Source organism: Miniopterus natalensis, chromosome 2 (genome assembly GCF_054644295.1).
Source record: "Miniopterus natalensis isolate mMinNat1 chromosome 2, mMinNat1.hap1, whole genome shotgun sequence".
NCBI classification, from domain to species: Eukaryota; Metazoa; Chordata; class Mammalia; order Chiroptera; family Miniopteridae; genus Miniopterus; species Miniopterus natalensis.
In genome coordinates this window covers 167,676,986-167,699,161 of record NC_142082.1, presented here as the reverse complement: position 1 = coordinate 167,699,161, position 22,176 = coordinate 167,676,986, and the positions used below count along the sequence as shown (strand labels likewise).

General features: G+C 44.6%; 1 protein-coding gene across 9 annotated transcripts; it reads right to left on the bottom strand.

Moving 5' to 3' along the window:
- Positions 1 to 403: 403 nt before the first annotated feature.
- On the bottom strand, positions 404 to 20,689 carry ZNF384 (zinc finger protein 384). Of its 9 annotated transcripts, XM_087814820.1 has the most exons (13): positions 20,399 to 20,689; positions 20,136 to 20,191; positions 19,209 to 19,268; positions 12,673 to 12,743; positions 11,856 to 12,093; positions 11,573 to 11,620; positions 11,039 to 11,372; positions 10,117 to 10,209; positions 6,002 to 6,226; positions 5,120 to 5,302; positions 3,542 to 3,620; positions 2,595 to 2,753; positions 404 to 2,013 (listed from the first exon to the last, which is right to left on the bottom strand). In XM_087814820.1, exons 1-13 carry the CDS (start codon positions 20,617 to 20,619, stop codon positions 1,618 to 1,620), a joined length of 2,163 nt encoding a protein of 720 aa, XP_087670946.1. In that variant the 5' UTR covers positions 20,620 to 20,689; the 3' UTR covers positions 404 to 1,617. The 9 variants fall into 9 exon arrangements, with proteins under 9 accessions (XP_087670946.1, XP_087670940.1, XP_087670941.1 ...); XM_087814814.1 differs by lacking the exon at positions 11,573 to 11,620 and having other exon boundaries at positions 20,399 to 20,677; XM_087814815.1 differs by lacking the exon at positions 10,117 to 10,209 and having other exon boundaries at positions 20,399 to 20,675.
- Positions 20,690 to 22,176: the final 1,487 nt, after the last annotated feature.

The window sequence follows — 22,176 nt, the reverse complement described above, 5'->3', positions numbered from 1 at the left end:
GGCTTTAGGTGCCATAGTACAATGAAGATATATATACACATGCCAATTGGAATTAGCACTGAGCCCACTGATGCTCAGGCAAGAGTATAGGTCCTTTCAAGAGGCAAAGCTTGTAATTCTTTGATAAGGAGTTTAGTGGTTTTAACACGACTGAAACTTTGCTTTCATATATTTAGGCAATGCAGTCCCCATGACAAGATTTGTATGCAGAAACCCTCATCAACCAAGATTTCACTTCAGAAATAACAAAGCTGGACCCTTCTATGGTGGGGAATACAGAGTCTCATCACACAGCATCCGTTCTTCACATATACAAACTCTAGTGTAAATCCTTAGTACTGGCCTTGAACATCTCCCCAAGTAGCTTTTCCCATGCTCACATCAGTAGCTCCACTGCCTCTGATCCTTTCACACAGATTTATTTCTATACAAGGTTCTAAAAACACCCCTTGGTTTGTACATAATTTTTTTCTTCATTTTAAATTGCTTCATAACAACTGGTTTCCTGATTTTTTTTTCCATTTTCTCTTTTCTCTGAAATCTGCCATGATTTAAAAGAAAAAGAAAATAAAAAATGCATTGGCCAGAAGACGGGGTGGGAGGAAAAAAGGACAAAAATAAAACATCAAATATGAAAATTCTCAGAGATAATGCATTTATAAACACAGAAATGGTTACAACAAAAAATGGCCGTGATGAGTGGGTATATATATATATTTATATATATATATTTATATATAAATCCATGTCCAGCAACTGACCGTGGCACCGAGGGAGCTAAGTCCAGTCCTTGTGTTTGCCCTGAACTCTCCCTTCTCTGCAACACCCCTTTGTTGTGGGATTTCATAAAGAACACAAAGCTCCCACAGCTCCTTAAGTATGGGGGTGGGAAGGCTGGGAGTATAGGGCCTTGGTTGGCAGAGAAGGTGAGGCTCCAAGGAAAACCATAACCCACACTTCTAAGCTACCCTTGACCATTCTGGGGATTGCCGGCCCCTTGGGGACCACATCTCAGCCCATGCCCCTTTACAAATAAAGGGAGTCTGACCCCCACACCCAGATCTCCTTCCTCCAGCATTATGTAGGAACTGAAGTGAGACCATGAGGGGAAGAAAATGGCTCCCAGGGGTCAGGGCACATGAGAAACCTCTGTTCTTGCACAGGCAAGATTAAAACAGGAGGCTGGTTGCATTTAGAATTCCCTTCTCTCTGGCATCTGGGAGGGCCAGCCTCTACTCTTCTATTAGCCTGAACTTTGAGGATTATGAGGGTAAGGAGAGAGTTAAGTGCCCACAATGGAAAAGTTTCTATGAGGTCATAGCAAATCCCTCCCTTGAGCACCAACTCCCAATTTTTAAAAGCTATGCTTAGGAGGGAGGCTGCTGGATTACACTACCAGCTCAGTATTCCTTTGCCAATCAGGAGGGCTGATATTCCTTTTGAAGAGGAGTTGAAAATAAGGATGGTATCCTGTGAAGAAAGGCCGTGCCTGAGGCCCAAGGAGATGGGAGCCAAGGCCTGTCAAGGAAGAAGAGGACCTTTTCCACCAAGAGGAGTTGGGGAGAGAAGGGACCAGAACTTCTTCCCCCTCTTCCCAGTGGGTGGCAGCACAGGTCTCTACGAGCTGGCCAGGTGCTCCACCTGGATGGTGCTGGTGGTGACAGTGAGGCAGATGTCCTTATGGTGCTCCGCCGTCTTATAGGGGGTCAGGTCAAATGAACACTGGGGTGGAGGATTGGGGTTGCTGTCCCCACCACCCCCACCCTGGGGGGCTGCCCCAGGGGACTGGAAGTGTGGTGGCTGCTGCTGCTGCTGCTGCTGCGATGCCTGGGAAGCCTGGGCTTGGGCTTGAGCCTGGGCTTGGGCTTGGGCTTGAGCCTGAGCCTGAGCCTGAGCTTGAGCTTGAGCCTGCGCCTGGGCCTGGGCCACTGCTGCTGCGGCTGCTGCTGCCTGAACTTGTTGCTGGAGATCAGGAGGGTTGTGTTTGCGCATATGTTTCATAAGGTACGTTTCCTGGGGGAGATGGTAAAAAGTTGAGGGAAGAAAGAGAAAAAAAGAGGTTACTTATAACTAGCATCCTTGGGCTCTTACTTTGCTTTAAATAGAGCAATACTTATACAGAGATATTCTGAACCATGGAAAAGTTCACCCCATAAGCCACTTTCAGGGCTCACTACTGGCTAGAAAGGAGAGGGGGACCTTTAGAGTCACCATGGGCATTCGATTGGCACAGGAAAAACTGTCATGTTCTCAGAGATCTTTGAATAGAACAACTTTACAACCTTTTTCTGGAGTCTAATGGAAAACATCTAACTCAGATCTTTCTCCTCTCAAATTTTCAAGTTGCTTTATTTTGTCTTATGTTCAAGTAAAATGAAGAATCACTGTTTAGCAATCTCTATAGGCTTAAAAGATCAGGCATCCCCTAAATTTGCCAACTATGGGTCTATTTAGTTTATGTTCTTTCTGATTCTGTAAGTTGGAGCTGGAGAGGCAGCATATTCACAACAACAGATCTTTATCTGGAAAGATGGGGTGAAGTGGATTGTAGTCTACAGGCCTATGAGGAAGGAAAGAGAAGACTGAGCACTCACCGACGTATATGCCCGACTACAGATAGTGCAGGTGTACACCTTGGCATGCTTCACCGTATGCGTAGATAGGTGCACCTCTAGTGAGGCTGCGTCTGTGTACGCCCGATGACAGTTGTGGCACTTGAACGGTTTATCTTTGTTGTGCTGCCGTCTGTGGGACTGAGAAAATTGGTAGAGATAAGGATAAGTGTATCGGACTTTTCCCTCCTGCCTCCTTGACCTTAATGGAAAGCCCTAAGCAGGATGTCAAGCCTCCCAGGTTCTCTTTCCATCTGAAGGCAGTAGAAATTGCTTCAAAAGAAACTTCAGAAGCCATAGGCTAAGGGAAGAAGTATAACTCATTCAGCACAGACCAGGATCCTGAAAGTTAGAATGATGGCTCTGCCTGGTCCCACTAGTCCAGTGGTTCTCAAAGTGAGGCATGGAGATCGTTAGGGAATACCAAGACCTTTTTTAGGGGGTCCATAAGGTGAAAACTACTTTCAAAATAATAAAACAATGTCTGCTTTTTTATTCTCATTCTCTCATGACTGTGCAGAGATTAAATGATGCATAATAATGCAATAGATTGAACATAGCAGACATGAGAATCTAGCCATCTTCTGGTAAGCCATAAATTAAAGGAATGCGAAAAAAATGTAAAACAGTGCCATTCTTCTCACTCAAGTTTTTGGTGTGTGTGTTTGGGAATATGTTATTTTTATTAACATACAAAGGGGTTTGTTATTTTTAAAACAAGTTACTAAATATCTTTTCCAGTTTTTCAGTTTCATAAAATCTATGTAGTTAGATAGTACCTACATCAACAAAAGCTCTTTGGGTTCCCCAATAATTATTACAACTGTGAAGGGGTCCTGAAAAAGTTTGAGAACTTCTGTAACTAGTTAAATGGCACTTTGACCCTAAGTCTTAGAGTCAAGGCCTCAAGTGAAGGGAGAAACATTTACCTGCAGATTGGAGAGCTGTGTGAAGGCTTTCTCACAGCCTGGATGTGCACATTTGTACGGTCTATCACCGGTGTGGATTCTGCACGGCATAAGAAAACAAAAAAGGGAAAGGCTGTCAGCAAGGCGACTTGGGGACTGGCTCCTTAACAAGCCTCCTCAAGGCCACTCCTGCCCTCCCACAGGAGTGGGAGTAGTATGTGATGGGCCTCCTGGACATCTCAGCTCCTGACACAGATCAGGCTGTAGTGCCTGATTTCTGCTCACTGCCTGTATCACTCAGCTTAAGATGGGCTCCCCTCTGCTGGGGGAGGGACTGGTGGCTTGGAAGCCCAGGGACAGACAGTTCACAATTTGGTATACAAGTAAGCTCCTACAGTAACTGTCCATGATGAATGCTCAGAAACATAAGGTAGACACAACAGTAGGGAAAAAGAAACACATAACACTTTTTCCTTGGCCCCCACTATCCAACCAGAAACTATCTCCTCAGCCTCAAGCACCACTCCCAGAGAAAGTTCCGGTATCAAAGAAAAACACAGAGTTATGATAAATGTGAAAAGCAGCAGCGATATGAATACTTGTAGAAACTCCTTCAGGCTTTTCCCAGTCCAACCCTCTAATGGCAGGAAATGTCTAATTTAGTACCAATTTGACCTCTTTCCAAAACTCTACAAGGGTCCTCCACTGAGATGAGCCAAGGGCTTGAGGGTAAATGGACACCTGCTTCTCATTAGGGACTTCAGAGCCATCTTTGTGACCAGGTAGTTTTCTAGACCTCAGGTATAAAATCTTGAAAACATCACAGGATATGTCTCCTTGTGAGGAAAGCCCAACTCTTCTTCACAAAGCACGATGTTTGACCACTTTAAGAAGATCACCATGTCCAGAAGCAGCCAGGTGTCTAGTAAGTCTGGACTCCAGTTCCAACTTCAGATACCACTGAAGGATATCAAGTCTTCTATTTGGCAGGGTCACTTCCTCCTAGTCACTCCAGATTCATGGGACAAACAGTATCCTTATGAAGTATGAGCTTTTTCGTTGTTTGCTGGCTCTTTAGGATTTAAGACCATGCTTGGTTTTGTTTTCTACTCCTGGCATCCCTTGGAGCTTGCTTGTTGCTCTGTCACCAGGCTGGTACCCAGCTAAAGTCTCTACCTCCTGTTCATAAGTGGTGCTGTAAGGGCTAGAGGTATCATCTTCAAATGCCCTGGCTTTGGCACCAAGTAGAAAACCTTGCAAGATGTGTGCATGGCCGTTTTCAGGGAAGGAAATGAGGGAAATCAAAGTTGTCTCTGTTCCAGGTCAATCTCTTCCTCCCATGCATCTGGGAATATCACAAAGTCATTGCATCTGTCCAATGCAGATTTTGCCCCAGAAAGGTTCTGAGCATCCAATTGTGTCTTCATGTTGTAGTTTGCTCTTTTTCCCAGATGCCAGTCGTGTTCTCCTCCAGCCAGGTCTCTCCTCCAGCCAGGTTTCTCCCCCGCCCCCCGCATGCGGGTTGTTGTGTATGTCCGGGGCGGGGGTGGGGAGGGCATGCCAGCGGGACGGGGGCAGTAGCCTGCCACTCTCCCTTACCGTGTGTGCTGCTGGAGGTGGGAGAGCTGGCGGAAGGCCTTCTGGCAGTAGGAACAGTTGTAGGGCTTGGCCCCCGAGTGGATACGGAGGTGCTGAGCCAGGTAGGAGGTGTTGGCGAAGCTCTTGGAGCAGTGCGGGCACTTGTGGGGCTTGATGGTCTCCGTGTGCATCTTGGAGTGGATCCTGCCGGAGAGGAGAGGAGGGAAGGGGGGAGGAGGAAGCAGTTCGACACCATGGGCTCAGCTCTCTGCTGGGTGAAATGATGTTGCTTGACGGATGAGAACACCCCCTCCTCCCTCCTCCCAAACACACTCCAGCCTGGAGAGGCTAATGACGAGGACACCAAATCTAGGTTGTTGCTGATCTTAAGTCGGTGGCTAGAATGGCAGTGAGATGATGAAGAGCTGCAACCCCTGGCTCCTGGTAACCTTAAAGATTTCAGTTTCGTCAACCCTCCATTTGGTTCTAAGGTTACACACTCACCACAGATACCCTGCTTCCAAATTGTAATTTGAACAAAGACCAATACCGCCTGTTCCCCATGGACCTGAAGTTGAATGCACACCTTGGCTCTGAACTGAAGCATATAGTAAAAGCAGGGCCTGCTCTGTGGAAGATTTCCAAACACAGACACAGAGAGAAACCACAAAAATCGTTCCAGACTTTGGGATTGAAGACCACAATTTTCCAGCCCCCACCCTCCCAAACTCCTAAGACATAGTTTAATTTTCACAGACAGTAATGGGAGAGAATTGAGGCTCCCAAAAGGCAAAGTTGAAAAGGGAAAAAGGAAACGTGGAGAGGACGGTAGGCACAGGCAACACGGTCTCAGGGTGAGGGGCTCACAGCCAGGTAGTGGGGTAAAACCAAGAGCAGCCTTACCGGGTGTGCTGCTGGAGGTGAGATAGCTGGCGGAAGGATTTCTCACAGAAGTTACAACTGTAGGGCTTAGCCCCTGAATGGATACGGATGTGCTGGGCCAGGTAGGAGCTGTTGGCGAAGGTCTTGGAACAATGTGGGCACTTGTGGGGCTTGGTCTCGGTGTGTGACTTGGAGTGGATCTGCATCTCCGACTTTGAGTAGAATGTCAGTGAGCACATCCGGCACCTGGGCCAAGTGAGGGCAGTGGTTAGAACCCTTCCCACCAAGAGGGCATTGCTGAACCCTCCCCTCCACTTCCAAAGAAGCCAACCTCTCTGAATTCTCTCCTATTCCAACTACATTGTAAGGCCCATGAAAGGAGGAGCTCTGTTTTATTTATTTTTATAGCTGAAGCTTCTAACATAGCCCAGTACAATATAAATACTCAATACATGTGTGCTGAATGATTGGACTCCCTAAGTGTGTAGAGAAACAAGAATTCAACCAAGTAAGACAGGAAAAATTATTATGGGTTCTGAGTTGATGTGAATTTCACTGGCTAGGATTATCAGCTAACTTGTGCTTTCCTTCTGCCTATAATTTAATTTCAAACTTTAAAAGAACTCTTTCCTCCAATTTCCCATGTATAAAGTACATCCCTCAGGTATTCCTCAAGCTCCTGAAATGATGAGGACAAACTGACTCGATTACCCAGGATTCCTCTCCTCTCTCCTCAGATAATTGCTTTCTCTGATTTTCTCCTACTTCCTTTTTCCAAGGATCCCTAGAGGGATGGGGGTGGGTAAGTATTAGAATTACAGTACTTGGAGGAGCTTTTTCCAAACCATGTATGCCTCCACCCTATATCTGATGTTCCACCAGCCAGCTAACCCCCACCCCCTAGGCAATTAAGTGAAAACCACTTTTGCAATGAGCCAAGGTATCTGTTAGGAGTGGGTTGTGTCCCTCCAATATTTAGGAGAAAAAGATTTGCGAAACACTGAGCTTCTGCGCTAAACCTTTCCTCTTTCCTCACACATGGAGCCAATGTCAGCACTTTGGGTTGACATCAATAGCATCTGAACACACTTTCACTCATCCCAAGCTGGTAATCTTCCTGCTCAAACACTGCCCAACAATTCAAAGTAAGAAGGCCTCTGAGCAGGACAAACCACAACTATTCAGACTTTATTGGGTAAAAGCTATTTATATGTGAGCTAGAACCCTAACATTCCTAAACAAGTCACCAGTGCATACTGTGGACTGGTAGAAAGGGCAACAGCCTGGAAGCCAGGTAACTGCAACAAGTCCCTCTTCTCTGGGTGCTCCCAACTTATCTCTGTGAGAGGGGCTTGGGATGGTGTGAGGGATGATTTCTACTTTTTTCTGATCCCAGAAGAATTTTTAGAGAATTAACTGAGATCAAGGCTACAAAGAACTCCGAGCTGCTCAGAAAAAAAGATATTACTGTTAGCTGGGGTATGATCCCTCTATTAATGCCTCTATTAAAATTCTAATCATTAAGGCCAATTTCTATTTCTCTAGTTACTTGATAACTCTGAAGGAAACCCAATTACCAGTTTACCAATCCCTGACTCTTGTCTGGGACGCCCAACCATTGTATAGGAGGTGGGGAGATTCTGTTTATAGGTAGCACAGTCCAAAGGACGCAGCCAATGGAAGACAGTCAGTGGGAAGTCTAGACACCTGGGATCTCTACTTAGGGTTCAGTTACAGGATTGCTCATCAATCCAGACCTTAGTTTTCTGGTCTGTAAAATGGAGAGATAAATATCTGGTAGGCCCTATAAGGTTCAGCAAACACCCAGGACAGTCAAAAGTAAGCCAGTGTTCTCTAATAATAAAACTGCATTTCGCTGGCCGGTGTGGCTTAGTTGGCTGGGTGTCATCCCGTGCACCTAAAGGTTACCAGTTTGATTCCCAGTCAGGCCACATACCTAGGATAAGGGCTTGATCCCCAGTAGGAGGCACGCAGGAGGCAGTTCATCGATTTTCCCTCTCATACCAATGTTTTTCTCTCCCTCCCTCCCCTTTATTCTCTCTCTAAAAATCAACAGAAATGTTAAAAAAATAATAATTATAAAACTGCATTAATGTTAACAGCATCAGTGCTGATGGATGCGCTCATGCTACTATAGTTTCACTAAGACTGAGGTTAGAAACTGGACGCATTGTCACTTAGAGGGGAGCTGGACTAAAGTTACAAAATAATTTCCCTTCGTTGCTAAAATTTCTTATAGTGGAACACATTCATTTTAACTTAAACAAAATCTCATTTAGTTAGTGTATGAGTGCTGATTACACCCTTAGTATGAAATTAATTATAAAAGAGGAAATAACCCTCTTCATCAAAATTTTCAACTAGAGAAGAATTCGAAAAACTTAAGTTCATCTATAATGGACTGACAACATGGCTAGCAGTTTCAAAAGGTACTAGGTATAATAATGATAACAGTTTGCCATTTGTTGTTGTGCTGGATATTGCCAGGGAACTTTAAATACATTTTTTCCACCCCTCACAACAAGCTAGAAAGTACTATCCCTGTTTACAGAAAGGAACGCAAAGGCCCAGAAAGGTTAAGTAATGTGCCAAAGGACAGTTATTCACTACAAAGCTATGATCTAGCCTAATTTAAAGATTCTTCACACTAAAGGTATTCAAGGAGAGCTGGAGAATCATCTTCCAAGAATGTTTAGAGGACTAAAACTATAGAGAAAAGACAGCTTCGGTGACCATTAAAAGTATTTCCAACTCTGAAATCCTATGAAGCCAAATAAAAAGAGTACAAGTAATGCCAAGTGTTGGGTGGGTGAAAAGAAATCTGATGTAGGAGAGTTGTGACAGTGGGCAGTTAGCAGGGGAGAGGAAAGCTGGCACCCCATATCACAGTGCACAACTCCAGGAGGCACCATTCACATCCAACACAAGAATGGTGACCCTCTGGAGGCATGAAATGCAATCGCCTTGTTTACAATAACCATTCTGAATTATCATCCCATTTTTTTCCTAACCTACTCAAAAACAATTTCAAATACTCTGATTTTCCCTCAAAACATTTCCACAAGATAGATGAGGGCCACAATTGATCTTCCCATTTTATAGATGGGAACTCTTTAGTCAGAAATAAGTTGACTTGCCCAGAGCAACAGAACCCAATTCCCCCAACACACAGTCAGATGCCACTGGCCACAGGAATGGATGTGGTTGACCCACGCATGCATCGAAAGAGGGATCTTCTATGATTAAAAAGATTCCATTGGAATTTCAGAGTTCTGAGTTTCTGAAGAAATCCCATTCACCTAGATATAATTAGTCGCCTTTAAATTTTAGAGTTTTCTTTAGGTGTGGAGCCTGTCAAGAATTCCAAAAACATAGAGGGTGCAGAAAATCCCACCAGGGCATCCTTCCAATTATATATTCACATTTCTTTTCATATATACAGTTTGGGAAGTCCAGGGCTTTAATGTGGGTCCAAAAAACTAACAAACAAGAAAAACCTTGGCAGAATCAGAGGCTCCTGATCCATGTGAAGGGCTACACAGGGTGTCAGAGAAGCCCCTCACTACTCCTACCACAGCAAATTTTGTATAGGTGCATCTCCACGTCACAATGTCCTCACTTTAAGCAAATACATAAAAATCCAGATTTCTATAAAATATATTTAAGAGGGATTTTCATTTTATGAAATGATATATAAAAGAATGCCTTTAAATGAATCAAACTTGTCAGGTACCTTTATAATATGATATGATGTAAACATTTTCCAGGAACACTTTTATTGTATAAAGTGGGGTACACCTGTAATAATAAAGCTGCAATGAACTTTCGGATTATAAACTGAATTCTGTAGTGCTCAACACTTTCTGCACAGCAATACTTCCCTCATTTTCACTTACAAAGAGGAATTTAAAAGCTCTGTAGTTGTAGCTGCTCTCTACAGAAGTGTACAACACAAATAATAATAAATGTTAAATGACTATTTTTTATCTCTTTTGAAGTTCCCAACATTTCAAATCTTATCTGATATATACCCCCAACAAATGGGAGGCAGAAACAGAATTCTCCCCATTTTATAGATGAGGAAACTGAGGCCCAGAGAGGGGGAAAGGACTTGCCCAGGGTCACACAGCAAGTTCGTGGTGGAGCCAGGAACTGAATCCATGAGCCCAAGGCTCTGTCCATTTCCTGTGCCGCAGTTCCCTTCGCTCCTAAAATGGGAACAACATTGCCCATCTCGGTACACTAAGGACAGACCCAGTCTCCCAGCCATGCATATCTGCCCCTGTCTGTGTCAAAGCTGTGACAGTGGTTATCCCACTCTATACACTGGGACCAATCTCCCCAAACCCACTAGGGGCCTTGATAGTTGTCAAGGGAATTAAAAGATTTCCAATGTTCAAAGGGCAGGGAAATTTATTTATGTAATTATTTTTGTACAGTACCACATGCAAATATAATGCTTTCTGGCAAAGGACAACTTGAAGGCAGTAGGAGAATCAAAAGGACTTCCATGAATTAGAGAGTGAACAAATAGTCATTTTATAAGCATAAGTGAGGGAAGGGTGGTAGGGAGGAATACCTACCACCTTTTTATATAGACCCCTCCCATTATCCCAACCATGCAGGGTCAGGCAGGCTCACTGCCCAAATACGGCCCAAGAACACCAGTGGATGGCACACTGGTGAGGGGCTTACCAGAAAGGTTTCTTGGAAAAATAGGAATGGAAAATGCAGAAAGCAAAAAGGAGCTGGAGACAGTCTCAAACCCAGTCTAAAGCCTCATTATAAGAACGAACTCCATTATGTCACTCAAAAATAAGTCAATGCTGATGACCCCAAAGGGTCTGCATCCTGGGGGAAGAGGCACCAGAGAAGTGCTAGAAGCTCTACCTTCCTGCCCCATGATAAAACAACTGACATGCACATGGATCGGAGGTGGAAAGCTGGCAGAGCATACAGCCTGATAAGGGGTAAGACACAGGGTAGGGAAGCTGAGACAAGGATCCTCACCCCATCCTACCCCAGGATCATTCATACCTATAGGTCTTGCCATCTTTCTGATGGTCATCATCATCCTCAGGGGAGAGGACATAAGGGTCATTCATCTCGGGCAGTCCTGATTCCAACATCCGCTTCTTCTTTCGGCCCCGGGGGGGCTTAGGAGCCACATTACCACCTCCACCACCACCTCCACCTCCTTCCTCCGTTAGGGTTGATGACACCTTCTTGGAGAGGTCAGGGACCACCTGCAGGGCTTGTGAGCCAGGGGGAAGAGCTGAGACAATCATGGGAGCCGAAATGGGGAAGGTCTGAGCTGATGAGGCTGTGGTCACAAGGGAGCCTGAGGGGGACGTGATTACCAAACCAGGACCTAGGATTGGGAGAAAAAGGAGATGGTGTCATGTTGTCCAGTTCTGATTCTAATCCTATTTCATTTCCCCAGATCATTGTCTAATTAACCCCTTACCACCCCCCCCAGCCCAGAGTATATAGGAAACCCCAAACCCTGTAAAAAAATAATGGTCTCCTAACCCCTGTCCCCACCCCAACCCCAGTAACAGTGAGATTTACCCCTTGATTGACTCCCTTCTCTTCTCCACCTCTGAGAACAGGAGACTCCTTGATTCAGAGAAGGAAAGAATGTCACCTCCTCAAAGGCAGGGACCGCATCTTCTACTTCTTTGTATCCCCCACAATGCCTAGCGCATTGCTAGGCACACAGTAGGCACTTAATAAAAATTTGATTGAGTAATCAAACACATTTCCCACTCCCCATGTTGTTGAAGCCCTCCAGCCTGGGGTACTGATCATGGAAGATCAACACCTCAGATTGGAGAAGAGCAGAGTTGCTCACCAGCAGTCATTAGTCCTGTAGACGGCACAGGGACCACCGTGATATTCTGGGTAACGGATGCCTGGCTATGTGGGGTCAGCTGGTCTGACTTGGACTCTGTGTCCATACTGATGCCAGAGGACAGGGACACTGAGGCAGGCACTGTCAGCAAGGTGGGGTAGTGGGGTGGAGCTAGCCCACAGCCCTTCTCTGGCAACAGCTGATCCTTCATCTTGTTGATGAACATCGTGTTCTCAATCTGAAAGAAATGGAAGGGGCAGAGAACAAACAGATGGGAAGGGGTAGGGGAATGAGTAAAAAAGGTGAAGAGCACTAAGTACAAACTGCCAGTTATACAAATAGTAACAGGGATATAAAGTATAGCATAGGGAGTCAATAATATCATAACTATGCATGGTACCAGATGGGTACTAGACTTATGGGGGGGGGGGAATCACTTCATAAATTATAGAAATGTCTAATCACTATGATGTGCACCTGAAACTAATATATGATGTCAACAGTAATTTTTTAAAAATAAATAAAGGAAAAGGAATGGGGAGGGGGTGGGTGTGGCTTCTTCAGGGAGAGTATGCTTTTGTCTGCTCCCTAAGCACTTAGCATTGCCTGTCCTCCTTGGATATCAAGGAGTGATGGTTAATACCTTTGTGCTTCCAGAGAGAAGCCAAACAGAAACCCTATACAATTCTCAGTGATGGGGACTTGGTGAAAAAGCATGTGGTTTGTCTTGCTTCAGTCTCCACAGTCATACAACTTACTACTCAGAGTTGAAAAAAGTATACCATAGGGGAGGAGCAAAAAAGCAAACCCAACCTACCTGTCCTGAGACTGTGGGGATAGAAGGCCAGAAGTACGGGTTAGAATTGAAGTGAGATTCTTCCATTCTACCTGAAGAAAGAGGGACCATATCACACACTCAGGAATAAATCTGAAGCTTAGCAGTGGAGAAGGGGAGTTGAGGAGTTCCTGATTTCTTCTTTGACCACATGGCTGGGAATTAGCAGTCAACACCTTAGGATCTAGCATATTAGTCCCATTGGTCAGAGCCACTCAGCATTATATTCCTATTCAATAGAGGCTATCCTAGTTAAGATGCTGGTGAAAGAACTTATACATATATCAGTTACCCACAGAATGTTTCCCATACTCTAAGAAAGAGAATTGGTTTTACATTCCTTTGCTGACAAAAAAAGAAACTGAAGCCATGAGAGGGGAAGGAATGTGCCCAAAGTCCCAAAAAGCAAACTACTGATTGGCTTCAAAGAGCAGGGTATCACCATTCCTCTTCTCCTTTATTCCTCAAATCCTCCTTCCTTGAAATAAAAAAGTTCAAGAGTTCCAATCAACACATCTATAGTTCTATGCAGCTTGAAAAGGTTCTAGGCCAGGACACAAAATGCCCAAGAGCATTAAAGACTGAAATGGGCAGGAATCAAAATCGAGGTATTTTTTGAGTACCATATTCTATCTGGGGACCACACCCCACTGATCCCAAGGTCTAAACATCCATGGTGCTACACTGGACACCACACATGATGGGCTGAGCAGTGAGAACCTAGGAGTTACCAATTTAAAAAAGGGTTCTAGCATCAGCAGTAGCAGCAGCATCCACCTAAAGGGATTCAAAATAGGGACAACAGTGGGCCAGAACACATACACATTACTCGACTCCTGCTTTGTAGTTGTCTAACACTAAGCTTCTAAGAGTCTGAACTTGAGAATGTGAGTTCTTCTCTGTACACAGATGACAATTAAGCTTAAAATTTTAGGAGTGAAGAAAAATCAAGAAAAGTAATCCCTCCGAATCACAATGCAAGTCACAGATGAATAAAGAACAGAGGCATCTCACCACTCACTCATTTTCACATTCTGATCGCTTCTAGAAAGGCTTAATTGGCAGTATCTTGGTCAAGAGTAGCTTCCCAAAATTCGGGACTAGGAAAGATCTAGCCCAGCAGAAAGCAGGTAAAGAGGCAGAATGAGACTGGTGGAATGAGGGAAACAAGGAACAGCAGGAAATAAACATGATCACTATGTTGTTACTCTGAGCCAAGAGCAACCAAGATTCAGGTGGGAAAGGACCTGTGACCTACAGCCACAGGTCCTGCTGAGGATATGCTGGCAGCAGAGACCAGAGATACTAAGAGCTGAAGGGTAGACTGAGCACAGAAATTTGATTTCAAGTAGTGACTAAGGAAACTAGGAAAGATCTTCAACAAAGGAGTTAAAGCATAAAGGATCTCTCTCTGAACATAACCCCGTTCCTTATCTTTCTCCAGAAGTCTCCTCACATTTTTTGCTCTATTAAACAGCACCCTCAATTTTCATAGATCCTATAAAGGGAAGTAGAAGTGAATTTCAGCCTACTTTTTCCTAAAAAGTGGCAAAGGAGAGGGGCAACACATCAAATTCGTGATTACAACAGCTTCACACAAATGAGGCTCAATATTAAATGACCAAGGATTGACTGCAGGTAAATCCTGCTTCCTGAGTTATAAAATATAGTCTCCAAAAAAGGTGATGACCTTTTCCTCCCAGCAGTAGGGGCCTCAGGTCCTCCTTAGGCAAGAGAAATCAAGAAACAATCAGATTACAGTTTACAGGGATCCAATCTTGCTAAGCTTTTCGGGAGGTAGGGATCACGTCTTGGACCTCTCCAGTTTCTAACACAGGACTCACCGCCCAGTAAGCAACTCCATATTTAATAAACTGAATGACAGCGGACTCCACACATACAGATTTTAAAAACACTGCAAGGGGTTCAAACTTTAACTCATGACTCCACTTTGTCTAACATTTTAGCTGAAATGAAACAAGAATGGTAATATATGAAAGAAATGTAATAGAGAATTAGGCTGGAGAGCAAAAGAAAGAAGGGTCTAATATACAATATCCCCCTAAAGACTCAAGGGGGAAAAAAAAGACTCAAGGAAGTAAACACATTATGGATGTGAAAATTTAGGAGGGAGGAACTGAGAGCCTGAAAATAAGAATGTCCTCAGATAGGATTCCTGTGACAAGGCCCCTCCCTCTCCAAAAAGACTGTATCTATTAATATTGTCCTACAAGTGGCTTAGGTGAAGTGGTTTCTGAGGGAAATATCACCTGTAGCTTCCTGTAAAGGGGGCATAAAAAGTGACATGGTGGACAATATCACCACCACTTTCACCATTAACATCTATTAAGTGCTTAATTATGTTCAAGATGCTGTTCTAAGCACTTTACAACTATCACACCATTTAATACCTACAACAATTCTATAAACAAAATGGGGTACTGTAATCCCATTTTTCAAATGAGGAAATAGGAGGCAAACAGTAAATAGCAGAGCAAGTCAGGGAAAGGGGTTCTATAAGAGATCAAAACCATACAACTTGCCCGGTAGGTGTGGCTCAGTGCCTGAGCATCGACCTAGGATCCAGGAGATGGTGGTTCAGTTCCCAGTCAGGGCACATGCCTGGGTTGTGGGCTCGATCCCTAGTCGGGGGCGTGCAGCAAGCAGCCGATCAATGACTCTCTCATCATTGATGTTTCTATCTCTCTCAGAAATCAATAAAAAAGATATATATATATATATATATATATATATATATATATATATATATATATATATATAAAACACACCATACAACTGAACTGCATACTCTCTGACGTTGTGACTTGATTCACGAATTAAAATTTAAAATATTTCCAGGAATGGACTATGCATTTTTCAGGTAGTCCTAATGTTTTAAAAAATGAAATTCTGATGACGGCAGTTTAAGATGATATTCTCTGTCCACATCCTGTGAAACCTCACTTAGCCACCAAGACAACTGATTTTAGAATCATGTGGAGTCTGAGTAAAAAGTGCAGATTGTCCAGAGAGGCCCCTCCACTTCCACGGATACCCAGTCTATCACTCTGCTTTGTTTCTTAAGAGAACAAAGCTGAACATCAGAACCACAGCTGGTCCTAGGATAAAATAATAAATGTGCTTTGTGGGCTTCTGATAAATATGTCAGCCCAAAATGGAGGCTCATGCAGAGTACTGCTCAGCCAACTAGAAGCAATATTTGCCTGCAAAATGACACCTGAGAAGTGCTATACTGCTGTTCTGAAAAGGCTGATTTAAAGTTCTACATACCTGAAATGAGATCAAATGGAGAGTCAAGAAGGAATGCTCATGCCAGAAATACATGTAAATGGTGCCACCAGAATTGTATAACAGGGTACCTCTGGGGTAAAATCCCTCAAATATCTATTTATTGTCCATTTGACCACTTAACCTCTTAATTATCATTCATGGAGGAACTTTCACCTAACTATCCTGACATCCAAGCAGGCATGTATCAACAACATTCCAAAACTTTAAGAAGCCCAATGATATTATGGGGAAATCTCATCTCTACACAGAGTGCCAGTTTTGATGACTATGCCAATATACTAAAAATGTACTGGTTTACTCTAGACTGGGAAGGATTCTATTATAGCCCCTGAAGGGCAAGAAAGAAGGAAAAACACAGTAAGTGGAAAGAAGTATATTGGAAGATTGAAAATCTGGGTTCTGCTTGGCCGGGCGTGGCTCAGCGGTTGAGCGTCTACCCAGAATCCAGGCGATCACGGATCGACTCCCGGTCAGGGCACATGCCCGGGTTGCGGGCTCGATCCCCAGTGGGGGGCGTGCAAGAGGCAGCCAATCAATGACTCTCTCATCATTGATGTTTCTATCTCTCTATCCCTCTCCTTTCCTCTTTATGAAATCAATAAAGATATACTTAAAAAAAGAAAAACAAAATCTGGGTTCTAATTTCAACTTTACCACTGCACTGTGCCTTGACTGTTAATAAGAAGGGAGGTTTTCGGCCAACCTGGCGTGACTCAGCAGTTGAGCATTGACCTAGGATCCAGGAGATCACGGTTCAATTCCTGGTGGGGGCACATGCCCAGGTTGTGGGCTCGATCCCCAGCTGGGAGCATGCAGAAGACAGCTGACCAATGATAACTCTCTCATCATTGATGTTTCAGCTCTCTCCCTCTCCCTCCCTCTCTCTGAAATCAATAAAGATTTTTAAAAAAAGAAAAGAAAAAGAAGAGAGGTTTACTATAATTAAGTTGGACAGTACTTTTCTTTCAAGAGGTTCAAGGAAATATCCTAGCTGGTTCTGCTCAGTGGTTAGAGCATCAACCCTCTACTGAAGCCTCTCGAGTTTGATTCCAATCAAGGGCAGGTGCCTCAGTTGCAGGCTTGGTCTGGGCTGGTTGGGGCATGTGCAGGAGGCAACCAATCGATGCGTCTCTCTCACATCAATCTCTCTCTGAAAAGCAATGGAAAAAATATCCTCGGGTGAGGATTAAAAAAAAAAAGGTTCAAGGAACTACTTATTTATTTTTCAATCTCAAAAGAAATCTTGGAAGCACTGAGGAAGTGAAAAAAAAAAGACAATATTACATATCATCCATGAAACACACAGTAGGACTTGAACTCTTGCACCAGAGCTCTGTCCATCCTTCCACAATGCTACCAGTCATCAAGGAATAAAGATGTTACTGCTTCCAGCATATGGTTTTTGTATATATGATGAAGACCACCAACTCTTTCCCAGTACTCACTACAATTTTGTTTTCCAAATAAAGCATGATTTTCTTTTCTCAGGAAAATAACATTCGTTTAACACAACCAACCTTTAGAAAATCATGAAATACAACAACCACCTAGGAATGGACCTAGGAATCAAGACTTCTGGAATGTAATTTTAGGACTGTCAATGGACGACTGAGTAACTTACAACTCTACTAAGTTTTTATTTGGGTAAAGGATGGAGCAGAATAAACCCCTTAAAACAAATTCACAAGGCATATGGTTTGGAATGAAGGCAACACAAAACAGAAAAAGAATAAAATGCTCAAAGTGCTCCTGAAAGGAACAAAGAGAAATATTTCCATGTGATGAGGACTATTAGAAACAATTAGTGAAAATTACATAAAGACCACATAATTACAAAGGAAGTACCCAAAAGTATTAGTTCTATAGCCTCCAGCTTAGTAATCACCAACTAGAAGCACTTACGAGAAATAGAGATGCAAAGAACAATCAATTCAAATTCAACTACAGAAAGAACTTGACCCATGGATCTCAGACACCCTATTGAGCAAAACTGTTCCAAAATGCACAACTGCAGAAGGCTGCAGTATTAGTTAAGGACTTGAAGTGAAGAAACACAGAGAACCATTTTTTACTCAGTAAGGAAACAAAGTCTTTTTCTCAGATCCTAAGGACATTCAAGAAGGACAGTCCCAATAGAATATGGGGCCTTCCTACTATCTGTACACTCTCCCAAATGCAAAATAACTCAGAACAGGTTATCCCAATTCTATTAGGAAAGACCATCACATCACACCTATTTGAGACCAACAGGACCACTACCACTACACAGCTGACAATCAGGGTCCTCACTGTCTACCCTGGGCACTGCGGGACCATCATACCCTGTATCCTATGGAAAGAACACAGTGGTTCCCCTTGCCCTCCAATGGATCTACACAATGTGAGGCAGGAGGGGGAAAAAAAAGGCTGGGGATGAGAGAATATGCACCTTATATTTAATCATAACTTGGCTCAGAAACCTATGAGGAACACATTTTATAAACCAGCCTGGAATTGGTTCTTAGGAACACACCTCTAGGATTACAAGCTCTGACTGAACTCCAAACTCATGGATCAATACATGGTCGTTTTCAGGCTGCCTAAAACTCTGTTGCCATCAAGTCTCGTATTTTGAATTCTTCCACTCCATACAGTTTCATCCACTTCAAACTATCTATAAACCAGTTTTTCCCTGAAAACTTCACCCTGCCACATCAAATTCAAATAACTGTGTCATAGATTCAATCACCCAACAGATCCAGCCCAAACACTAAGCTGTGATATTAAGGATACTAACCCCACTCTAAACTCAACTCTGCTGGTTCCACATATAGGAAAGCAATTCCATAAGCTATGCCACAAGGACTACACTAGAACTAGAGCTCATTTGTCCCCAAAGTAGAAATAAGTTTCTCCTTTGGACACAATGCAACACTGCTCCACAGTTTCACTTGTACATTTCATAACTCACTCCTGATGAGTACTTGTGGGATGGAAGGTGATGGGGTCCAGAGCCAACTTTTTACACATAAACTTCCTGGGTATCCCCAGGAAGATAGTAGGAAAGAGATAGTAGGAAAAGGCTGATTTTTCTCCCATAGCAAACACCAGTATTACAACTGCTATTACTTAAAAGAATTCTGTCATACTGTCTCCCAAAGAAACTATTTTATTATGACCCCTTCTTCCCCCAAACCAGAAAAAACGTTAACCCAAAATTGTCTTACCCTCTCTCTCTCTTCCTCCTGTTGTTTTATTCTTTCTCCTTTCCAGGGCTCCTGAACTTTCTGTAAACAAATTGTCTGGGTTACAGGGGCCAGTAAGGGTGCAGACACCAGAGAACTGTGGAGGAATTCTTTTGACTGTCAGCAGTCAGTCAATAGGCAGGCGGTTGGACCCCCAAACAACAATCCAAAGGTGCAAGGATATAACAACAGCAGTGCAGTGCCACCCCTATGTAGTTACAAGGGAAATAAATCTAATTCCCAGAAACTAAGATGAACTCTATCACCAGTGTTTGGGTTCCACTCCTGGTCTCAGACACTGATTCTTTCGTTCCTCAGGGCCACAGGTAACCAGGAGTCAGAGAACAGAAGTTGGAAGAGAAAGGTCCCTGCCCCTGAGGATTGGCTCAGAGGGCAAAACTGAGGACTGGGGGGATGCACAAGCCCTGTGTCAGGCACAGTGCCAGTTCAGGCCCAGCCACTTCCTCTGGTCTCCCCCCACCCTCACTTCTTCGAGGACTTCGCCCCTGCCTACCAAAGGCCTTGCACCAAGAAGTACCTCTCTCAGCTGCACAGTGGTCTATCTATTGGAGACCCCAGCTGTCCCCCCCCAACCTTTGCTCCCTTGAAAGAGCCGCTAGGAACCTTCTCCTGATATCGCCCCCCCACCCCAGCCTCAAAGACCCTTCTTTGGGACGTCCCTCCTCCTCCAGGGAGCTGAACTCTACCACACACCGGACAGACACCCGCCCCCTAAGCCCCCCCATTCCTCCCCATCGCCCGCTCCTCCACAACCACTTCCGGTTCCGGGACGGACACACGTACAGTCACACCGTGAAGCCCCCCCTTCCAAGCCCCCCCCTCAGCGAAAAGGGGAGGGGGAGGAGCAGAGAGCTCGGCGCGCGCCGGCTGCAGCGGCGCGAGACTCACCCAGCGGCGACGGCTGCGGCGGCGCCAGAGCCAGAGTGCGGGAGGGGCGGCGATGGCTGGGAGAGGAGGGAGCGGATTGGGGTGGGAGGACTGAAGGGGGCGAGGGAGGGGGAGCACGCGGCGGAACGCGCGGGCACGCACTTCAGGCGCGAGACAGACCCACACACTCACACGCACGGAATGCGCGCGAGACACCCGCAGGGCGGGGGCTCCAGGCAGTGGGTGGCCCCCTTTCTACCGCCCTCCCTCCCCCTAACACTCACCCGGAAGTGGTGCTGCCGCTAGTGCTCCCGAGAACCCCAATTCCTCCACGCCCCCTCCCTCCCCCCCACACGCTCCGAGTTGAGCCACCACCGAGAGAAGGCGGGAGCGCCGGAAACGAAAAGGGGGGGGAGGGAGGGAAATAGCAATGTAGCGGGGGTCGGCAATGGGGAAGGGGGGGAAATGCAAAGGTCGAGTCACTTCCGGAAGCGGTAGAGCACATCCGGCGCCGATGGCGCCGGGAATACTGAGGATAGAAGTTACGCCAAGGAGGGGCGGAAGTGGCTTCTGCCCGGGGACCCGGTAGAACCCCCTGTGGATGTGACGCCACAACGGAAGTGAAGGCGGGTTCTGCTAAGGGCAGAAGCCGAACCGTCTGAACTGCGGCCCCGGGCTTCCGGAAGGGACTTCTGGGGAAGTGGGAGGGTGGAATCGCGACAGGGTTATGAATTATGCATCAAGGTACGATTTTTAAAAGCCTAGGGTCCCGTTTCCCTTACTTCGGTGGGGGTATAGGCTGATGTAGGAAGTTCCCGTTCTTTTTTCTTATATGGTACTCTCAAGAATTTCTTAATGCTTTGAATATGCGGCTAAGGACAGGATGTCAGTTTTTTGAGGTCACTAGTTAGGCCCAGAGAGTAATAACCTCTCCCCAGTCATCAAAATCCGACCCCTCCCTGACCACACCCCTTACTCTCCTCTTGGATCTCTATGTTCTCGTAGCCCACGTCCACAACGCTGTCTCCTCACTCTGCTTCGCTTTTAAATATGACATTCATCACTACCTGACATATTGTTTCCATCTCTTCCCGCTAGAATATTGGCTTCCTGAGGGCAAGGTCTTTGAATTGTTTGCTGCTGTATCCTCAGACCCTGGCATTTAGTTTGTGGTCGGTTAACATTTGTTGCGTAAATGAACACAATATGAACTCTTTCAGGAAGCCTTCCCTGATTGCTCCAACCCATAATGGTCCCTTTATCTGAATTCCCACAGCATTTAGTCGGTACCTTTTGTTGCTGTTTTAACCATTTCTTTTATTTTTATATATATATATATATATATATATATATATATGTATATGTATGTATGTATATGTATGTATATGTATGTATATATATGTATATGTATATGTATGTATATATATGTTTTTATTGATTTCAGAGAGAGGAAGGGAGGGAGAGAGAAATATCAGTGATGAGAGAGTCTTTGGTCTGCTGCTTCCTGCATGCCTCCTACTGGGGATGAGCCTGAAAACCTGGCATGTGCCCTGACCAGGAATTGAACCAGAACCTCTGGTTCATAGGTCGATGTTCAACCACTGAGCCACACCGGCTGGGCAACTATTTCATATATGTGACTCTTCAGCAAGGTTGTCAGCTCCTAGGGAAGAAATTGTCTCATACATAGTATTCTTCCCACTGCTTTGCTGAGCACATAGTAGATGCTGAATAATTACACAGCAGTCCCCCCTTATCCACAGTTTCACTTTTCGCTGTTTGTTACACTTGGTCAACCGTGGTCCAAAAATATTAAATGGAAATTTCCAGAAATAAACAATTCATAACTTTTAAATTACGCGCCATTCTGAGTAGCATGATGAAATCTCCAGCCATCCGGCTGAGCCTGGGACATGACTCATCCCTTTGTCCAGGCTCTCTAAAATGTACGCTCTCCTTGCCCGTTAGTTCCATAGTAGCCATCTCAGTTATCATATTGACTCTGGAGGTATTGCAGTGCTTGTGTTCAAGTAACCCTTATTTAATAATGGCCCCAAAGCAC

Coding starts and splice junctions, on each gene's coding strand:
- ZNF384 (XM_087814820.1), bottom strand. CDS start 20,619: ATGTGCTCTACCGCTTCCGGAAGTGACTCGACCTTTGCATTTCCCCCC. Junction 11,373..11,572: donor AGAAGGGAGTCAATCAAGGG/GTAAATCTCACT, acceptor TCCCAATCCTAG/GTCCTGGTTTGGTAATCACG. Junction 2,754..3,541: donor CACAGCTCTCCAATCTGCAG/GTAAATGTTTCT, acceptor CAATTTTCTCAG/TCCCACAGACGGCAGCACAA.